The 22,594-nt window shown below is 45.4% G+C and overlaps 1 protein-coding gene across 8 annotated transcripts in view; it reads right to left on the reverse strand.

Annotated features, from left to right (window-relative positions):
* TANC2 (tetratricopeptide repeat, ankyrin repeat and coiled-coil containing 2) overlaps positions 1 to 22,594 on the reverse strand; it is a 1,023,243-nt gene that overhangs the window by 36,373 nt on the left and 964,276 nt on the right. For all 8 annotated transcript variants that reach the window (XM_063960011.1, XM_063960012.1, XM_063960008.1 and 5 more), the window contains 8 exons: positions 21,396 to 21,521; positions 20,453 to 20,734; positions 17,137 to 17,264; positions 16,404 to 16,635; positions 16,135 to 16,301; positions 15,359 to 15,966; positions 7,926 to 8,034; positions 6,956 to 7,078 (listed from right to left, as the gene is read on the reverse strand). In XM_063960011.1, the coding sequence (XP_063816081.1) occupies positions 6,956 to 7,078; positions 7,926 to 8,034; positions 15,359 to 15,966; positions 16,135 to 16,301; positions 16,404 to 16,635; positions 17,137 to 17,264; positions 20,453 to 20,734; positions 21,396 to 21,521 (1,775 nt within the window). The remainder of the gene's footprint in view (positions 1 to 6,955; positions 7,079 to 7,925; positions 8,035 to 15,358; positions 15,967 to 16,134; positions 16,302 to 16,403; positions 16,636 to 17,136; positions 17,265 to 20,452; positions 20,735 to 21,395; positions 21,522 to 22,594) is intronic.

The raw sequence follows: 22,594 nt of genomic DNA on the forward strand, positions 1-22,594 counted from the left end.
AGTAGCAGGAAAAAAGAAGTGATAATGCCACTGTATAGGTCATTGGTACGGCCCCATCTGGAATACTGTGTCCAGTTCTGGAGACCCTATCTCCAGAAGGATATAAATACATTAGAGAGTGTACAAAGAAGGGCAACTAAAATGGTGCATGGCCTACATCACAAAACTTACCCGGAAAGGCTAAAAGATCTTAACATGTATAGTTTGGAGGAGAGAAGGGAAAGGGGAGACATGATAGAAACTTTCAAATATATAAAGGGTCTTAACAAAGTTCAGGAGGGAAACATTCTTCAAAGGAAAAGTAGTATTAGAACTCGAGGGCATACATTGAGACTGGAGGGGGGGAGGTTCAGGGGAAATTTAAGGAAAAATTACTTCACAGAAAGGGTAGTGGATAAGTGGAATAGCCTCCCATCAGAGGTGGTAGAGGCTAAGACTGTAGGGCAATTTAAACATGCTTGGGACAGGCATATGAATATCCTTACAAAGAATCAAGGTTAAAATAAGAATTTACTCACCGGTAATTCTATTTCTCGTAGTCCGTAGTGGATGCTGGGAACTCCGTAAGGACCATGGGAATAGCGGGCTCCGAAGGAGGCTGGGCACTCTAGAAAGATCTTAGACTACCTGGTGTGCACTGGCTCCTCCCACTATGACCCTCCTCCAAGCCTCAGTTAGGTACTGTGCCCGGACGAGCGTACACAATAAGGAAGGATTTTGAATCCCGGGTAAGACTCATACCAGCCACACCAATCACACCGTACAACTCGCGATATGAAACACAGTTAACAGTATGAAACAATAGAGCCTCTCAACAGATGGCTCAACAATAACCCGATTTAGTTAACAATAACTATGTACAAGTATTGCAGATAAACCGCACTTGGGATGGGCGCCCAGCATCCACTACGGACTACGAGAAATAGAATTACCGGTGAGTAAATTCTTATTTTCTCTAACGTCCTAGTGGATGCTGGGAACTCCGTAAGGACCATGGGGATTATACCAAAGCTCCCAAACGGGCGGGAGAGTGCGGATGACTCTGCAGCACCGAATGAGAGAACTCCAGGTCCTCCTCAGCCAGGGTATCAAATTTGTAGAATTTTGCAAACGTGTTTGCCCCTGACCAAGTAGCTGCTCGGCAAAGTTGTAAAGCCGAGACCCCTCGGGCAGCCGCCCAAGATGAGCCCACCTTCCTTGTGGAATGGGCATTGACAGATTTTGGCTGTGGCAGGCCTGCCACAGTATGTGCAAGCTGAATTGTACTACAAATCCAACGAGCAATAGTCTGCTTAGAAGCAGGAGCACCCAGCTTGTTGGGTGCATACAGGATAAACAGCGAGTCAGATTTTCTGACTCCAGCCGTCCTGGAAACATATATTTTCAGGGCCCTGACAACGTCTAGCAACTTGGAGTCCTCCAAATCCTTAGTAGCCGCAGGCACCACAATAGGCTGGTTCAGGTGAAACGCTGACACCACCTTAGGAAGAAACTGGGGACGAGTCCTCAATTCTGTCCTATCCATATGGAAAATCAGATAAGGGCTTTTACATGATAAAGCCGCCAACTCTGACACTCGCCTGGCTGAAGCCAAGGCCAATAACATGACCACTTTCCACGTGAGATATTTCAGATCCACGGTTTTTAGTGGCTCAAACCAATGTGATTTTAAGAAACTCAACATCACGTTGAGATCCCAAGGTGCCACAGAAGGCACAAATGGGGGCTGAATATGCAGCACTCCTTTCACAAATGTCTGAACTTCAGGTACTGAAGCTAGTTCTTTTTGAAAGAAAATCGACAGAGCCGAGATCTGTACCTTAATGGAGCCCAGTTTTAGGCCCATATTCACTCCTGCTTGCAGGAAATGCAGAAATCGACCTAGTTGAAATTCCTCTGTTGGGGCCTTTTTGGCCGCGCACCATGCAACATATTTCCGCCATATGCGGTGATAATGCTTTGCCGTAACATCTTTCCTGGCTTTAATAAGCGTAGGAATGACTTCCTCCGGAATGCCCTTTTCCTTCAGGATCCAGCGTTCAACCGCCATGCCGTCAAACGCAGCCGCGGTAAGTCTTGGAACAGACAGGGGCCCTGCTGCAGCAGGTCCTGTCTGAGCGGCAGAGACCACGGGTCCTCTGAGATCATCTCTTGAAGTTCCGGGTACCACGCTCTTCTCGGCCAATCCGGAACCACGAGAATTGAGTTTACTCCTCGCTTTCTTATTATTCTCAATACCTTTGGTATGAGAGGTAGAGGAGGGAACACAAACTGACCGGTACACCCACGGTGTCACTAGAGCGTCCACAGCTATCGCCTGAGGGTCTCTTGACCTGGCGCAATACTTCTCTAGTTTTTTGTTTAGGCGGGACGCCATCATGTCCACCTGTGGACGACCCCATTGATTTACAATCATTTGGAAGACTTCTGGATGAAGTCCCCACTCTCCCGGGTGGAGGTCGTGCCTGCTGAGAAAGTCTGCTTCCCAGTTGTCCACTCCCGGGATGAACACTGCTGACAGTGCTAGTACATGATTCTCCGCCCATCGGAGAATTTTTGTGGCTTCTGCCATCGCCGTCCTGCTTCTTGTGCCGCCCTGTCGATTCCCATGGGCGACTGCCGTGATGTTGTCTGACTGGATCAGCACCGGCTGGTGTAGGAGCAGGGATTTTGCTTGACTTAGGGCATTGTAAATGGCCCTTAGTTCCAGAATATTTATGTGAAGGGCAGTCTCCTGACTTGACCATAGTCCTTGGAAATTTCTTCCCTTTGTGACTGCCCCCCAGCCTCGTAGGCTGGCATCCGTGGTCACCAGGACCCAGTCCTGTATGCCGAATCTGCGGCCCTCCAGAAGATGAGCACTGTGCAGCCACCACAGAAGAGACACCCTGGTTCGTGGAGACAGGGTTATTAAACGATGCATCTGAAGATGCGATCCGGACCACTTGTCCAACAGGTCCCACTGAAAAATCCTGGCATGGAACCTGCCGAATGGAATTGCTTCGTAAGAAGCTACCATCTTTCCCAGGACCCGCGTGCAGTGATGCACCGATACCTGTTTTGGTTTTAGGAGGTCTCTGACTAGAGAAGACAACTCCCTGGCTTTCTCCTCCGGGAGAAACACTTTTTTCTGGGCCGTGTCCAGAATCATTCCCAGGAACATTAGACGTGTCGTGGGGACCAGCTGTGACTTTGGGATATTCAGAATCCAGCCGTGCTGGCTCAGCACTTCCTGAGATAGTGCTACTCCCACTAACAACTGTTCCTTGGATCGTGCCTTTATTAGGAGATCGTCCAGGTATGGGATAATTAAAACTCCCTTTTTTCGAAGGAGTATCATCATTTCCGCCATAACCTTGGTAAATACCCTCGGTGCCGTGGAGAGTCCAAACGGCAGCGTCTGGAATTGGTAATGGCAGTCCTGTACCACAAATCTGAGGTACTCCTGGTGAGAATTGTAAATGGGGACATGCAGGTAAGCATCCTTGATGTCCAGGGATACCATGTAATCCCCCTCGTCCAGGCTTGCAATAACCGCCCTGAGCGATTCCATCTTGAACTTGAATTTTTTTATGTATGTGTTCAAGGATTTCAAATTTAAAATGGGTCTCACCGAACCGTCCGGTTTCGGCACCACAAATAGTGTGGAATAGTAACCCCGGCCTTGTTGAAGTAGGGGTACCTTGATTATCACCTGCTGGGAATACAGCTTGTGAATCGCTGCTAGCACCGCCTCCCTGTCTGAGGGAGCAATCGGCAAGGCGGATTTTAGGAAACGGCGGGGTGGAGTCGCCTCGAATTCCAGCTTGTATCCCTGAGATACTATTTGAAGGATCCAGGGATCCACCTGTGAGCGGGCCCACTGATCGCTGAAATTCCTGAGGCGGGCCCCCACCGTACCTGGCTCCGCCTGTGAAGCCCCACCGTCATGCGGCGGACTTGGAAGAGGAAGCGGGGGAGGACTTTTGTTCCTGGGAACCTGCTGTTTGCTGCAGCCTTTTTCCCCTGCCTCTGCCTCTTGACAGAAAAGACCCTCCTTTTCCCCGCTTGTTTTTCTGGGACCGAAAGGACTGAACCTGATAAAATGGCGCCTTCTTAGGCTGTGAGGGGACATGGGGTAAAAATGCTGACTTCCCAGACGTTGCTGTGGAAACTAGGTCGGAGAGACCATCCCCAAATAATTCCTCCCCCTTATAAGGCAAGACTTCCATGTGCCTTTTGGAATCTGCATCTCCAGTCCACTGGCGAGTCCATAAGCATCTCCTAGCAGAGACAGATAATGCACTTATTTTAGATGCCAGCCGGCAGATTTCCCTCTGTGCATCTCTCATGTATAAGACTGAGTCTTTTATATGGTCAATTGTTAGCAGGATCGTGTCTCTGTCTAACGTGTCAATATTTTCTGACAGTTTATCTGACCACGCAGTGGCAGCACTGCACATCCATGCTGACGCAATAGCTGGTCTGAGTATAATGCCTGAGTGTGTATATACAGACTTCAGGATCGCCTCCTGCTTTCTATCAGCAGGTTCCTTAAGGGCGGCCGTATCCTGGGACGGTAGTGCCACCTTTTTAGACAAACGTGTGAGCGCTTTATCCACCCTCGGGGGTGTTTCCCAACGTAACCTATCCTCTGGCGGGAAAGGGAACGCTATTAGTAGCTTCTTAGGAATTACCAATTTCTTATCAGGGGAAGCCCACGCTTCTTCACACACTTCATTTAATTCATCTGACGGGGGAAAAACTACAGGTAGTTTTTTCTCCCCAAACATAATACCCTTTTTTGTGGTACCTGGATGTAAATCAGAAATATTTAACACCTCTTTCATTGCCTCAATCATGCAGTGAATGGCCTTAACGGGCATTAAATTTGACTCATCGTCGTCGACACTGGTGTCAGTATCCGTGTCGACATCTACTTGTGCCACCTGAGATAAAGGGCGTTTCAGAGCCCCTGATGACTTTTGAGACACCTGGACAGGCACGAGCTGAAGACTCGGCTGTCCCACAGTCGGCATGTCATCAAATTTTTTATGTAAGGAGTCTATACGTGCACTCATTTCCTGCCATAATACCATCCACTCAGGTGTCTGACCCCCAGGGGGTGACATCCCTGCTAAAGGCATCTGCTCCCCCTCCACATCATTATCCTCCTCAAACATGTCGACACAGCCGTACCGACACACTCCACACACACAGGGAATGCTCAAATAGAGGACAGGACCCACAAAAGCCCTTTGGGGGGACAGAGTAAGAGTATGCCAGCACACACCAGAGCGCTATATATATACAGGGACTAACTGAGTTATGTCCCTAATAGCTGCTTTTTATATAATATACTGTATACAGTGCCAATTTTAATGCCCCCCCTCTCTTTTCCCTCTTACTGTACTGTAGAATTGCAGGGAAGAGCCAGGGAGCTTCCTTCCAGCCGAGCTGTGAGGGAAAAATGGCGCCAGTGTGCTGAGGAGATAGGCTCCGCCCCTTTATCGCGGCCTATTCTCCCGCTTTTTATGGGATTCTGGCAGGGGCATTTACCTCATATATAGCCCCAGGGGCTATATATTGAGGTATTTTAGCCAGCCAAGGTGTTTTTATTGCTGCCTCAGGGCGCCCCCCCCCAGCGCCCTGCACCCTCAGTGACCGGAGTGTGAAGTGTGTATGAGGAGCAATGGCGCACAGCTGCAGTGCTGTGCGCTACCTTGGTGAAGACAGGATGTCTTCATGCCGCCGATTTTCCGGACCATCTTCTTGCTTCTGGCTCTGTAAGGGGGACGGCGGCGCGGCTCCGGGACCGAACATCAAGGCTGGGCCTGCGGTCGATCCCTCTGGAGCTAATGGTGTCCAGTAGCCTAAGAAGCCCAATCCGGCTGCAAGCAGGCGAGTTCGCTTCTTCTCCCCTTAGTCCCTCGCTGCAGTGAGCCTGTTGCCAGCAGGTCTCACTGAAAATAACAAATTCTAAGACTATAACTTTCTAAGAGCTCAGGAGAGCCCCTAGTGTGCATCCAACCTCGGCCGGGCACGAAATCTAACTGAGGCTTGGAGGAGGGTCATAGTGGGAGGAGCCAGTGCACACCAGGTAGTCTAAGATCTTTCTAGAGTGCCCAGCCTCCTTCGGAGCCCGCTATTCCCATGGTCCTTACAGAGTTCCCAGCATCCACTAGGACGTTAGAGAAAAAAGGGTTGAGATTGCCTAAAGGATAAAATAAAAAAGGGGCAGACTAGATGGGCCAAGTGGTTCTTATCTGCCGTCAAATTCTATGTTTCTATGTTTATAGTGGTCGACCTAAACATTGTCGACCTAGACACTGTCGATTTGATGAACCACACCCCAATGACGTGAGGTACTGAGCTGCTACATTATACCTGCTAAGTGTGGTTACAGATTGTATTTGTAGCTTTTCTTGTTTGCTGTCAAGACAAACGTTTACTTTCTATTCAACCAGAGATTCCAGTAAGGCAGTGGTTCCCAAACTGTGTGCCGTGGCTCCCTGGGGTGCCTCGGGACACTTGCAGGGGTGCCCTGGATTGGTGGTCCAAGACCAATTCAAATTATTTATGGTCAATATAATAGGCAAAAGTAGTGCTGGTGGCTATCAGTCATAAAATATGGGGACAAACATAAGCAAATCTTGTCCCTCACCACACAATTGAGCCTAAGGATGACAAATAAATGCAATTTACTTAATTTAATATTTCTTTCTAAATTTTTCAGTAAGAAGTTTTTGGCCTAGGGGTGCCGTGAATTTTTTTTTGATACTCTAGGGTGCCGTGATTCAAAAAAGTTTGGAAACCACTGCAGTAAGGACATGATATATCACCCAAATTGTTGAACCAACAAATAAGAAAGTGGACAGGAATAAGTAAGGATTCGGAATGAACTAGTCTGCATTCATTCTTGCCTGTTTTTTTGGAGTAATTAGCATTATACTTTGTTGGCTAACGGTGCCTTTACCTTTGTGTTAGGAGTGTAGAGATTTCGGAGGGATGCAAGTGCCATAGAGAGGCCATCTGTGCTGTAGGAAATCCACAGTGCTTGCAAGATGGACGAGGAAACGCCAACCTTTTTACTGAGACCCTGCACAATACAGAAATAGGATCAGAAGGGAAGCAAAGCCAGTGAAATGGGAGAAGGAAATGTGTGTATATATATATATATATATATATATATATATATTACAAACAAATCACTGTTCGCTTCTTTGTTCATAATGCTTCAGAATCAATAAAAAATTTTTACAAATGACTAATTTCTTGGTTTACATAAAGCCTCTTGCAACGTTTACTTTCTAGCTTTTTCCATACTTTCTAGGCATGTATTTATATAAAAGGCCAGGCTGATTTGTCTTGCCTATGACACAGCTGTGCTGTGCTCCCAGCATTGGATACAACCGTACCAAAGAAAAGCTTTGTATCTTAAACTGGGTACACACTTTAATGATGAACCCGCCAAACACGCATCCGATTCTGGTAAGTATATCCACTTATCCAGTTGTAGTGTCACTGTTGTCAGCAGGCATATGGGTCAGCTGGCTTTACACACTGACAGATGTACAGATATTCCTGAAAAATATATCTGCATCTGCCATGCTCCAGAGCTGTTAACAAACATATCAGGTGCACATACTTAATATATTGTTCATCGGCTGTACAAAAGATATATTGCAGAGTGTGTACCCAGCCTTATCCCAGTGCAACAAATACAAAGATAAATGACAACAATGAATGTAAGAAAAGGCACTTGAGGACATGCATAAACCATCACCCATAAATAGTGCCAGAAGAAAAAGGCAAAAGGGCTCAGAGGAAACAGAACAGTAAGGAATACAGCGGCACATAAGAGACTGTTTGGATGCAGGCTAATGCGAAAACATATAAGCACACTGAAGACCCGTTTCCCACTGAAATTCCATATTGTGTTATACCTTAAAGATATGTGCTTTCAGTATGTGGTGTCCAAGCTCTATGGTCTGTTGTCTGTTCAGCTTCCCCTCCTGACGAGAGAACCAGAAAGCCAGCAGGATATGTCCGCTCCTGAGGACAACACACAGGGTTATCACTTACACCCATCAGCAGCTCAGCTTAGTGTCTTATGCAGTCAGGCACAGGTCTGCGGGTGCAGCCATTAACACAACAGGGAGTGGGATTAAAACTGAACTTTTCATTTCTGTAGATCACATACCCAATACTGGATAACCCAAGCACATACAGAGGACATGAGTCACCTCTTTTAAACAATGTGCCCACTTGTTAGTTACTGTCTGGTTATCACCAGATAAAAACACCCTATACTACAAAAAGTGGAAGCAAACCTAGAGATGGGGCATCAATAAACACAGAGGTCGTCACATCTGATGCATCTAAATGATACGCCTTCTTTGGATACCATATTATGTCTACACATTTTATGTTTGTAATTTTAAAACATTGCTTTTGGTTTATTTTTACGCTATTTCAATAAAAAGGAACTATTTTTGGCAGACTGCCTTTGCTGTGAGGGACAAATAATCAAACTAATGCTATATGGAAATTCTAAGTCTTAAAAAAACCCTCAAGGTATAATTTGAGTGGGTACTGTAGCTGCATGCTGTGTGGATTGCATCACTACGGTCCACTTATCATACATGAAGTGTTTTATTACACAGGAAGTGCTGCTGCAGCCATTATTCAGTATGACTAGCAAGTAGTAGAGTCATACTTCTGCAGTTCTCCAAAGTCTTGTCATGCTTTGCCCACAGACCATAAATAAGTACTGATATTGTGGTTGGAATGTGACCTGCCCAAAAAGTGTCAAAATAAGCCGAGTAGAGAGGGGGTCACTGACTCTCAATAACAGGGCTCTTACAAGTCCTAGACTTTCCAAAGGTGGCACCACGTTATTCAGAACAGATTTGAATAACTGTTTCACTATATACTGCCCGTAAGTAGCGTTGCAAGGTTTGCATGTACTGGGAAATCTTGTCACATTCAAATTTTAGCTTAATGTATTGAAAATTTATGTATATAAAGAAAGAAAACATTTCCATCAAAAGGAAATAAAGAATGTCCTTACTATAGATCATATTTTACATTATTTTCTTTGTGCCTAGTTTCAGAGTAGTTCTTTCTTCTATTTGATCTAATACCTGATGCAGGGCACCGGATATTCATAGCAGATTAGTTGTGCCAACCAACAACTTGTAGATATTTAGTAACACATTTATTATACCTCCCCACAAAACTAAAAAAAAAAAAAATGGTTTTCCATTATTCAAAGCTATTTTTGTTATGAGGAACATGTAAATCTTTGTTCATATACAATCAATGTATAAATCAGTGGCTAGCCAATTGGCAATATTAATATAACATACCAGGGAAGTCACATCGCAGACAGTCTGAACTCTGTGCGAATAATTATTTATACAGCAAAAGGACATTACAGTGACTTCTAACATCATTAAGCTACACTACATACATTGGCATTTTATCCTCAGGTACACTTTTAGAAATAAAAAAATAAGAATTTACTTACCGATAATTCTATTTCTCGTAGTCCGTAGTGGATGCTGGGAACTCCGTAAGGACCATGGGGAATAGCGGCTCCGCAGGAGACCGGGCACATCTAAAGAAAGCTTTAGGATCACCTGGTGTGCACTGGCTCCTCCCCCTATGACCCTCCTCCAAGCCTCAGTTAGGATACTGTGCCCGGACGAGCGTACACAATAAGGAAGGATTTTGAATCCCGGGTAAGACTCATACCAGCCACACCAATCACACTGTACAACTTGTGATCTGAACCCAGTTAACAGCATGATAATAGAGAAGCCTCTATAAAAGATGGCTCACTACAACAATAACCCGAATTTTTTGGTAACAATAATTATGTACCAGTATTGCAGACAATCCGCACTTGGGATGGGCGCCCAGCATCCACTACGGACTACGAGAAATAGAATTATCGGTAAGTAAATTCTTATTTTCTCTGACGTCCTAGTGGATGCTGGGAACTCCGTAAGGACCATGGGGATTATACCAAAGCTCCCAAACGGGCGGGAGAGTGCGGATGACTCTGCAGCACCGAATGAGAGAACTCCAGGTCCTCCTCAGCCAGGGTATCAAATTTGTAGAATTTTACAAACGTATTTGCTCCTGACCAAGTAACTGCTCGGCAAAGTTGTAAAGCCGAGACCCCTCGGGCAGCTGCCCAAGATGAGCCCACCTTCCTTGTGGAGTGGGCATTTTAAGATTTTTGGCTGTGGCAGGCCTGCCACAGAATGTGCAAGCTGAATTGTACTACAAATCCAACGAGCAATCGTCTGCTTAGAAGCAGGAGCACCCAGTTTGTTGGGTGCATACAGGATAAACAGCGAGTCAGATTTTCTGACTCCAGCCGTCCTGGAAAACATATATTTACAGGGCCCTGACCACGTCAAGCAACTTGGAATCCTCCAAGTCCTTAGTAGCCGCAGGTACCACAATAGGTTGCTTCGTGTGAAATGCAGAAACCACCTTAGGTAGAAATTGAGGACAAGTCCTCAAATCTGCCCTGTCAGAATGAAATATTAAATAAGGGCTTTTATATGATAAAGCCGCCAATTCTGACACACGCCTGGCTGAAGCCAGGGCTAACAGCATCGTCACCTTCCATGTGAGATATTTTAAGTCCCCAGTGGTGAGTGGTTCAAACCAATGTGACTTTAGGAAACTCAACACAACATTGAGATCCCAAGGTGCCACTGGAGGCACAAAAGGAGGCTGTATATGCAGTACCCCTTTTACAAATGTCTGAACTTCAGGCACTGAAGCCAGTTCCTTTTGGAAGAAAATCGACAGGGCCGAAAATTGAACCTTAATGGACCCTAATTTTAGGCCCATAGACAGTCCTGTTTGCAGGAAATGGAGGAAACGACCCAGTTGAAATTCCTCTGTAGGGGCCTTCTTGGCCTCCCACCACGCAACATATTTTCGCCAAATGCGGTGATAATGTTTTGCGGTTACGTCCTTCCTGGCCTTGACCAGGGTAGGGATGACTTCATCTGGAATGCCTTTTTCCTTCAGGATCCGGCGTTCAACCACCAAGCCGTCAAACGCAGCCGCGGTAAGTCTTGGAACAAACAAGGCCCCTGCTGGAGCAGGTCCTTTCTTAGAGGTAGAGGCCACGGTTCGTCCGTGAGCATCTCTTGAAGTTCCGGATACCAAGTTCTTCTTGGCCAATCCGGAGCCACGAGTATCGTTCTTACTCCCCTTTGCCGTATAATTCTCAGTACTTTTGGTATGAGAGGCAGAGGAGGGAACACATACACTGACTGGAACACCCACGGTGTTACCAGAGCGTCCACAGCTATTGCCTGAGGGTCTCTTGACCTGGCGCAATACCTGTCCAGTTTTTTGTTGAGGCGGGACGCCATCATATCCACCTTTGGTTTTTCCCAACGGTTCACAATCATGTGGAAGACTTCTGGATGAAGTCCCCACTCTCCCGGGTGTAGATCGTGTCTGCTGAGGAAGTCTGCTTCCCAGTTGTCCACTCCCGGAATGAACACTGCTGACAGTGCTATCACATGATCTTCCGCCCAGCGAAGAATCCTTGCAGCTTCTGCCATTGCCCCCCTGCTTCCCGTGCCGCCCTGTCTGTTTACGTGGGCGACTGACGTGATGTTGTCCGATTGGATCAATACCGCCAGACCCTGAAGCAGGGGTTTCGCTTGACTTAGGGCATTGTAAATGGCCCTTAGTTCCAGAATGTTTATATGAAGAGATGTCTCCAGGCTTGACCATAAGCCCTGGAAATTCCTTCCCTGTGTGACTGCTCCCCAGCCTCGCAGGCTGGCATCCGTGGCCACCAGGACCCAGTCCCGAATGCCGAATCTGCGGCCCTCTAGAAGATGAGCACTCTGCAACCACCACAGGAGGGATACCCTTGTCCCCGGTGACAGGGTTATCCGCTGAAGCATCTGAAGATGCGACCCGGACCATTTGTCCAGTAGGTTCCACTGGAAAGTCTTGCGTGGAATCTGCCGAATGGGATTGCTTCGTAGGAAGCCACCATTTTTACCCAGAACCCTTGTGCATTGATGCACTGAGACTTGGTTCGGTTTTAGGAGGTTCCTGACTAGCTCGGATAACTCCCTGGTTTTCTCCTCTGGGAGAAACACCTTCTTTCTGGACTGTGTCCAGGATCATCCCTAGGAACAGAAGACAAGTCGTCGGAACCAGCTGCGATTTTGGAATATTGAGAATCCAATCGTGCTGCCGCAACACTACCTGAGATAGTGCTACACCGACTTCCAAGTGTTCCCTGGATCTTACCCTTATCAGGGAATCGTCCAAGTAAGGGATAACTAAAATTTTCTTCCTTCGAAGGGATATCTTTTCGGCCATTACCTTGGTAAAGACCCGGGGTGCCGTGGACCATCCCTACGGCAGCGTCCGAACTGATAGTGACAGTTCTGTACCATAACCTGAAATACCCTTGGTGAGAAGGGTAAATTTTGACATGAAGGTAAGCATCCTTGATGTCCCGAGACATCATGTAGTCCCCTTCTTCCAGGTTTGCAATCACTGCTCTGAGTGACTCAATTTTGAATTTGAACCTCTGTATGCAAGTGTTCAAAGATTTTAGATTTTAGATTTTAAAATCGGTCTCACCGAGCCGTCTGGCTTCGGTACCACAATAGTGTGGAATAATACCCCGTTCCCTGTTGCAGGAGGGGTATCTTGATTATCACCTGCTGGGAATACAGCTTGTGAATGGTTTCCAAAACTGCCTCCCTGTCAGCGGGAGACGTCGGTAAAACAGACCTTTGGAAACGGCGAGGGGGATACGTCTCGAATTCCAATTTGTACCCCTGAAATATTACATGAAGGATCCAGGGGTCTACTTGCGAGTGAGCCCACTGCGCACTGAAATTCATTGAGAACGGGACCCCACCGTGCCTGAACTTGTAAAGCCCTAGCGTCATACTGAGGGCTTGGCAGAGGCGGAAAAGAGTTTCTGTTCCTTGGAACTGGCTGATCTCTGCAGCCATTTTCCTCTCCCTCTGTCACGAGCAGAAAAGAGGAACCCTTTTGTCCGCTTGCCAACCAGGACTGCGCCTGATAATACGGCGTCTTATTTTGAGAGGCGACCTGGGGTACATCCCCTTTTTTGTTAAGGCAATACTTCCAAATGCCGTTTGGAATCCGCATCACCTGACCACTTTACTGGTATAATTGGACAACGCACTTATACTTGATGCCAGTCGGCAAATATTCCGCTGTGCATCATGCATATATAGAAATGCATCTTTTAATTGCTCTATAGGCAATAATATACTGTCCTTTTCTAGGATATCAAATTTCCAGTCAGGGAATCCGACCACGCCAACCCAGCACTGCACATCCAGGCTGAGGCGATTGCTGGTCGCAGTATAACACCAGTATGTGTGTAAATACATTTTAGGATACCCTCCTGCTTTCTATCAGCAGGATCCCTAAGGGCGGCCATCTCCAGAGAGGGTAGAGCCCTTGTTCTTACAAGCGTGTGAGCGCCTTATCCCCCCTAGGGGGTGTTTCCCAACGCACCCTAACCTCTGGCGGGAAAAGGTATACTGCCAATAACTTTTTAGAAATTATCAATTGTTATCGGGGGGAAACCCACGCATCATCACACACCTCATTTTATTTCTCAAATTCAGGAAAACTACAGGAAGTTTTTCCTCACCAAACATAATACCCCTTTTTTTTGGTGGTATTTATATTATCAGAAGAGTGTAAACTTTTTCCATTGCCTCAATCATGCAATGTGTGGCCCTATTGGAAATCACGGTTGTCTCTTCACCGTCGACACAGGAGTCAGTATCCGTGTCGGCGTCTGTATCTGAGGTAACGGGCGCTTTAGAGCCCCTGTATGAGACGTCTGGACATGCACAAGCTGAGTAGCCGGCTGTCTCATGTCAACCACTGTCTTTTATACAAAGCTGACACTGTCACGCAATTTCAACAGTACATCCACTCAGGTGTCGACCCCCCAGGGGGTGACAACACTATTACAGACACTCTACTCCGTCTCCTCATCATTTTTCTCCTCATACATGTCGACACAAACGTACCGACACACAGCACACACACAGGGAATGCTCTGATAGAGGACAGGACCCCACTAGCCCTTTGGGGAGACAGAGGGAGAGTTTGCCAGCACACACCAGAGCGCTATATATATACAGGGATAACCTTATATAAGTGTTTTTCCCTTTATAGCTGCTGTATTGTTTATACTGCGCCTAATTTGTGCCCCCCTCTCTTTTTTAACCCCTTTCTGTAGTGTAGTGACTGCAGGGGAGAGCCAGGGAGCTTCCCTCCAACTGAGCTGTGAGGGAAAATGGCGCCAGTGTGCTGAGGAGATAGGCTCCGCCCCTTTCTCGGCGTCCTTATCATCCGTTTTCTTGTATGTTTTGGCAGGGGTTAAATGCATCCATATAGCCCAGGAGTTATATGTGATGCATTTATTTTAGCCATAAAAGGTTTTCTATCGATTTATTGCGTCTCAGGGCGCTGCCCCCCCCAGCGCCCTGCACCCTCAGTGACCGGAGTGTGAAGTGTGCTGAGAGCAATGGCGCACAGCTGCGGTGCTGTGCGCCTACCTTTATCTGAAGACAGGAAAGTCTTCTGCCGCCGATTTTTCCGGACCTCTTCGCTCTTCTGGCTCTGTAAGGGGGCCGGCGGCGCGGCTCCGGTGACCCATCCAGGCTGAACCTGTGATCGTCCCTCTGGAGCTAATGTCCAGTAGCCTAAGAAGCCCAATCCACTCTGCACGCAGGTGAGTTCGCTTCTTCTCCCCTTAGTCCCTCGATGCAGTGAGCCTGTTGCCAGCAGGTCTCACTGAAAATAATAAACCTAAACTAAAACTTTCACAAAGAGCTCAGGAGAGCCCCTAGTGTGCACCCTTCTCGTCGGGCACAGAAAATCTAACTGAGGCTTGGAGGAGGGTCATAGGGGGAGGAGCCAGTGCACACCAGGTGATCCTAAAGCTTTCTTTAGATGTGCCCTGTCTCCTGCGGAGCCGCTATTCCCCATGGTCCTTACGGAGTTCCCAGCATCCACTAGGACGTCAGAGAAACATACTTCCTTCCCTGGGTTAAAATGTAACATAGGCAAAAACATCTGTTAAATGTTCTCCTCATCCAACATTATTTTTGTAGCAATGTTTTACCAATAGAGCAAAAAGGTCCATTCATGTTCGCAGTCACTTATGTTGAACATGCTGGATAAAAATAGTTACAAAAATGCTCCAAGTAAGTTTAATCAACTGATCTAGTTCATAACATAGACATATTTTCAGTTTTGTTTTGCTAAACATTTAATTACACCTGGCTAGAGTTTAATTTTAGGTATTTCTTACCTTGGATCACAGAGAAATTTTGTTTTCTCCCCATCCTCTCTCCAAATTAACCACTCCCTGAAGGATGGATGTACGAACATTCGAGTCAGGTCCCGCCTCTTAATCAGGAACATAGAAAGATTCTCCATACGTTGCTGGAAATCCTCCCACTCGAGACCTCCATCCACGCTGCCTGCATTGATGGACTGGAAGATGTGCTCATCTGTCAATGGATGAAGAGAGGCTACAGCAACATTAAGGAGAGGCAGGGCCCTCTCAAAGGAGGATTGCGTAGGGAATCTCATGTTACATTGTAGTAGGTAGACCTCAGACAGGGACACAGGAACCACTTTGTAACTGGAGCTCTTGAGTACTAGGTAGCCCTTCTCTATAAGGTCAAATGTAAGCTTCAGGTACAGATAGGAGCCTTGGCTCAATGTCTTTAGATGAGAACTGAGTTTTCCAAATGTGGTGTTGTCCATCTTTCCATTGAGGGATATATTATTCTGAATTTCAGAGCTGCTGTGGATGCGTTGCAAGATGTATGCCTGAAGGTCCTGATCTATGGCCTCATTTTCTTCCAGTCGATCCAGAAAAATTCGGTGGAATGGAAGAAGCTTGGTTATTTCCTAATAGTAAATCAAAGAAAGTGACAAATGAGAAAGAGAAAAAAAGAGAGTCAATATGCACAAAAGAAAATAAAGCTTGACAAAATAAAATAAAGTGACCACAGAAAGAGAGGCAAATAGGAGGATTAGAAGGTATACAGAAGACTGGAAAGAAAATGGAAACCTTACCTGCAGGGTGGTCCTCACAGTAACAATAAGCTTCAACCAATGGGGGAGCTTTCCTATCATCTTGCTGAGAAAGGACACTATGGTGTCTCCATAGTCTGGCTTGTGGAACTCCGCCTCATTCAGTCCATCTATCAGTATAATATAATCCTCATCTGGTATCTTTCTCTCTGAATGAGGGACAGAAAATATATACATTTTTATTTAAAGAAGGCTTATTGGTGAAACGAAGATTCAGGAACGTTACACTATAAATCTGCAAGAATACTAACCTTTGTACAAGTTCTCTAGTGGCTCAAGAACCCCCCTTCGGAAAGATGCAGCTGGGTCCTGTACACAGGACCGCAAGCTAAGTAGACTCTGTAGGTGTGGTTCACGCAGGAGCTGCTCCCGATAAGATACAAGCTGGGGAGCACGACACAGCAGGGCAGCCACATTGTGAACAAACTCAGGCACTAGGCATGTGTATGCGTTATCAGCCTGACAGTAGTGATATGCCACCACCTAAAGGTACAGACAAAAGTAGAGTAAATAGTAATTATCAAGCAGTTATAAAAAGCCAAATGCAACCAGTTAATCAATGATTTAACCAACTGTAGCATTAACTGGACAGTCTTTCCACCCATCTGGATAATATTTTAGCCCACTTCAACATCATATTCTCTGTATGGCACTAAGTATTATGACAGGTACTACATAAATGATATTAATCAGGACCCCTCTTTCTTTGTTAGAACCCGCCATCCTGACGCATTGTAGGACTTCTCTGCAGCAGATTCAATGCATTTTATATTCTCTCTGCAGCATAATGGTCCATAAAACGCCTCCTCTGGCTACAGTATATAGTCCATACATTCTAAACCTGCTGATCATGCTTTGCCTCATTTCACTGCAGCTTATTCTAAGCCCTAGTTTATGCTGCTGCATAAAAACCAAGGTATGGCATGCAATAATCTCCTCTCCCATATTAAAAGCATAAAATGGAGAAATCACCGACAACCATACCTGCGCAGCTATCCTCCTCATAGCTTCTTCTTGCCTTCTACGCATTTCAGGTGTTCCTGGACAACTCCCGCCAGTGATACCAGAATGAGCCTGTCCTGGCTGTGTAAGTTCACGGTTAGCCTCTGAATCTGAGTATGGAAAGATACAGAGTTGATTGAACAGAGAACATCTGATTGTTTAAGCTTTACATTTCAGCTGATTGTGCTAGCTTTCCTGTTCATTCAAATAGGTCCGCTTTCTGATCTCTTTATGTATCACTTTATGTATCTGTATGGTCACATAGGGGTATGGTCACATAGGGCAACAAAGCTGAACCACAAAACTTGCTGTTAAAGTTCTAGAATGGGATTATTATTAAAAGAGGAATGTACAACTATATTTGCAGGAATTATCCTATCTTTCATAAAGGTATTACTAAATCAATTTACAGCCTTTTGTTTCCTTGTAGAACCACTGCTTTTCAGTGTGTACCATGATCCCCTTATCTCTTACCAACCCCCTTTTACCAACCTTATTTATGCTAATTCTTCTATGCAGATGAGTGCAGCTCCATCGCATACGTGCATTCCTGGCGTGACTGGGCGATCTGTCCGCCTAGCCCTGCCAGGAGTGCACAGACACGCTCTCCCATTCTAGTGAAAGGGGCGCGTCTCTGTCACGGATGCGTGTGCGCCCCATCGGAGACGCTCTCAGCATTAGGCGCGCCCGCCAGGCACAGACGGAGACACGACTAGCATGGCTCCATCTGTAGTACACTTTGCTGGGCCTCGTCAGAGAGATACAATCATGTAAAGAGGATTCTTGAGGTAATGCCTGACAGGGATGCAAGTATGTATGTATATACAGTAATACTATGGCTGTGCAATAAGTTTCCAGAATGAATCACTAAAGTTATATTTACAAAGAACATACATTTTTTTTCAAAGTATTCGCCAGAAGAGTCTGTGCAAAGTTGAATGAGCTCAAACCACTTGGTGAAGAAACTGGAACAGTCCGAAGCAGCTATGTCTTCTACATGCTGGATGAAGGTATTTACTGCAGATACCGGTGACTCAAAATGAATCCTATGCATCTTGCACTTGATTTATGGGAACATAAAGAAGTCGCTGGGGGCCAAATGTGGACTGACGAATGACAGTGCTCCTGGATGTGTTCATGGGCCCGAAAATCAACCACTTTCCTGGACATGTGGGCAAATGCATTGTCATGATGGAGAAGGGAACCACAAGCATGAGTTCTTGGACGGCACCTGGAAATGGCTTCCAGCACATGCGTTGGGTATTGGTTGGCATACCAGTCCTCAGTGATGATGCCCTGCTGCACGAGTGGTATGGTAACTACATGACCAGTCTTTGCCATAAAAACAGCCACAATCTGCTTGGCCACACTGCACTCATGTTTGAACTTCTGTGGCAGCGCACCTCCAACTGGGTTCCACTAGTCCGACTTGTTTGGTCTCAAGGTCGAAACTGTAGATCCAGGATTCATCACCACAGATCTCCCAGAGTATGAGCGACCGCCATCAAACCAGGCCAGAAAGTTGTGTCACCAAGACATCCAAGGCTTCTTTTGTTCTCAAGCCAGCTGATGGGAGCGCCCAGCGTGCAGAAACCTTGCTCAGGTCAAGCTTTTTGTGGAGCATCAAATGGATGGATCCTGATGAGATGCCTATCTCCTTCTTTAAACTGGACTATGGTCACCCTGGTGTCCACCTCAACTTTGCCCCTCATGGCATCAACATCGTCCTCAGTGATGGTGGACACATGTCAGCCGCAGCGCTCGTCTTCCGCACTGAAATTCTGCAAACCACTCAAAAACAGTGGTCCGGGGTGATGCTTCCTCCCCAAAAACAGCTTACAGAATATAAAAACTCTCCTGCTGTAACAGACCACTCTTGTGGCCAAAGTAGATTATGGCTCTCCAGTGGCCTCTTTAATGAGTTTGTGAAGGAAGTGAACATGCTGACTTCTTCGGTGTACAGTGCTGCTTTATTGGGGTAATTCTGAGTTGATCGCAGCAGCAAGTTTGTTAGCAATTGGGAAAAACTGTGTGCACTGCAGGGGGGCAGATAGAACATTTGCAGAGAGAGTTAGATTTGGGTGGGTTATTTTGTTTCTGTGCAGGGAAAATACTGGCTGATTTATTTTTACACTGCAATTTAGATTTCAGTTTGAATACACCTCACCCAAATCTAACTCACATGTTATATCTGTCCCCCCTGCAGTGCACATGGTTTTGCCCAACTGCTAACAAAATTGCTGCTGCGATCAACTCAGAATTAGGCCCCATATACGGATCTGTGCCTCTACACATCACAAGAACTTTAGTCAGAGATTTTAGTTCATATCCAGACTGCCAGATTGTGTCTACTCTACCTATGCACTGCACATCTGGAAACTTGTTGTACACCCCTCGTAATTACTGTACATACGTAAATGCTGATATCCCTTTCAGGCATTACCTCAAGAATTGTAATATTTTTATATATATATATATATATATATATATATATATATATATATATATAGACGTCTAATTCAAACAGCAGCGGCACTCGTGGGATTTAAAGTAAAAAATCAACGTGTATTTCACATCAAGATAGCCGACGTTTCGGGGCACACACGCCCCTTTGTCAAGGTGAGTAACATGTTACTCACCTTGACAAAGGGGCGTGTGTGCCCCGAAACGTCGGCTATCTTGATGTGAAATACACGTTGATTTTTTACTTTAAATCCCACGAGTGCCGCTGCTGTTTGAATTAGACGTCTGCATCATTATCTCCAGAAGGCACCGGGGTATTACTGACAGAGGGGTGAGTGCCGGTCCATACAAAGACTTTATATATATATATATATATACATACATACACACACACATATAGATAGATACATACATACATACATATATACACACCTACATACAGTACCGATAGAGCAGCATGGTGGTACAGTGATTAGTAGCGTTACTTTATAGCACTGGGATTAGAATCCTGCCAAGTTCTCACCATGCCTGCATAGGCTTTCTCATTGTACAAACACATAGTGGTAACTTAACTGTAAGTAAGTGTGTGTGTGTGTGTGTGTGTGTGTGTGTGTGTGTGTGTGTGTGTATTTGTCAAAGACTGGTGTGAACGACTAAATATTCTCTGTGAAGCACAGAATAACTTAAGAAATAAATAAAGTATAGCTGATCATTCATAAAGAGCAGGATATTGTGAAACAGCTATTGGCATTACATTATAAAATGTGTAACATGGGTTATGTGTGAAAAATGAAAAGAGCATGCAGGTAATCCCTGTACATTAACAGTCACTCACGCTTAGGAGAGGCATGAGGGCTGTCAGATGTAATCTGTCTCATACGGGTCCCATGACAACTAAGGGATACCAGCCGGGAGATAATGGCGGTTTTCCCAAAGCCAATGTTGCCACAGATCACCACTCCTCGATTCACAGTCTCATCATCACTCTGCAGCTGTGCATCTATCTCATGGAAAAGCCAGTCCCGGCCAACAAAGGTGGTGTCTGTGGTGATGCTTGGCACCTCAAACAGAAGGGGCTTCAGGGAGATATCCGGGGGCCGGTAAGGAGCAAAGCGAACTGTAGGGAGAAAAAGTAGCATTGGAAAAGACTGAAAGGCAGCATAATCATTATTTTTATTTTAAGTGCCACATAGGGTCTGCACCACACTATGGGGCTAGGTCACACTAGACAATGAACAAGCAGCAACAAGTATAGCTAGGTACACGCTATGCAATGTTTTAGTTGTCCCAAAATCAAAAGCCCCAATATCTGAGCTACACACTAAAAGATTTTTGTGGTTACTTACAATCTAGAGGGGAAGGGCAGACGAAGAGGGTGACACTGATTGGGAAAAGAGTTGTAGATTTCATAACTAAGTGAAGATGACAGGTGTATTTTAACCAAGAATAAAATATTTCCAGAATCCATATAGGGTAAAGTTCTAATAATTCACTACCTACTTAGTGTTATATAACCAGAAAGATAATTTATTGTAGCATCTGCCCTGTGCAAGTATTCTTCACATTTTACATATAGGGAGAGATTCAAATGTTTGAAAAGTCGGTTGGGTGTCTGTCTGTTCCTGTCTATTAGATAGGAAAAAACAGACTACCAACTGACTTTTCAAACATTTGAATCTCCCACATAGAGTTGTCATTCTTGTCTAATAAGGTAAGTCACATTTTATATACTGTGAATGATGCAACGCATCTGTTTTCCACATTAATCCTGCACTCACCTCGTAGATCCTGTGGGGTGCGTGGTCCAGCCAGAGTCTGTCGTGGCATTCGTAAGGAGGTACGCAGGGGTGTGTGTCTCTGTTCATCCAAGTATGCAAGATCTTCCAAGTGTGCAGAGCTGGTGGCTGACAGACGTGAATGTATGGAGGAAGAGGAAACATCAGGTGTAGCAGGAGAAAGAGAATGCAGGACAGGGAGAAGAAAAAGAGGAGTCACGGGGAGGAGGGATGGAAGGATGGTAGAAGAGAAAAGGAAAGAGCAAAATTTTTAAGAAAAAATTAAAAAGGGCAAAAATAAAAGTGTGTCCAACAAACATTCGAATGGAGAAGGTAAGGTGAGGCAGGATGAGATGAAGAAATAAATAATCTGAATTAGCCATTGTGTGACTAACTTAAAACAGACAAATAACAAAATATCAGTAAATTCCGCAGCATTTTCATGGTTCATTAGTGTCTACATTCACCTATAACCACAGTACACCCATGGTTTATTATATTCATCCATAGACCCTGAGCCTCAGACAAAACATCAGTTTGGTTACTTTATCCCTTTTATAGATGAATAGAAACTCTGACACCATCAAAGATTGGTAGATGGCAACCTACTTGTGAGAGACAGGATAACAGTGCAGTGGTAATGTGCAGTGTCATTCCTTAGTGGAATTTCTGAACACCTGTTTCCAATTGCCCCCAAACCAGTGATGGTTTGAGGATTTTCCCCTTTAAGAACAAGTGTGATAGTTGCAACAACTTTAAAATATATTTTTAAACCTGTATGAAGCGATTTAAAATCCCAAGGACTGTTGTTTAGAACCCCTTTTTGAAGCTTATTTGCAAGTAATTTCATTTCTATCATGTGCTGTAAAACAAATACAGAAGTAACCAGATTGTGATCGGAAGCCATCTGATTAGGTCTGCTCACTGTACTGCAAAACAAGGTAATAAAGAATAAATGTGCTCCTGTCTAGCATCCACACAATCCCTCCCTCTTGCTCAGCTGCAGACTGTTATCAGTTATAAAGAATATTGGCCAACTAGCGAAACAAACCACGAGGTTGCGTGCCTAGTTAACCTTTTCTGTGCCAAAGGGAAGAGCAGATTAATTAACAGTAATGGTACATTTAAGGCTTGCTTCACTTCCCTCCCACCATCTGCAGTCCTGTATTCTCTTACTCCCCCTCACACCCACGGAAAGCAAT

Source organism: Pseudophryne corroboree, chromosome 3 (assembly GCF_028390025.1).
Source record: "Pseudophryne corroboree isolate aPseCor3 chromosome 3, aPseCor3.hap2, whole genome shotgun sequence".
In the NCBI taxonomy this organism is placed as follows: domain Eukaryota; kingdom Metazoa; phylum Chordata; class Amphibia; order Anura; family Myobatrachidae; genus Pseudophryne; species Pseudophryne corroboree.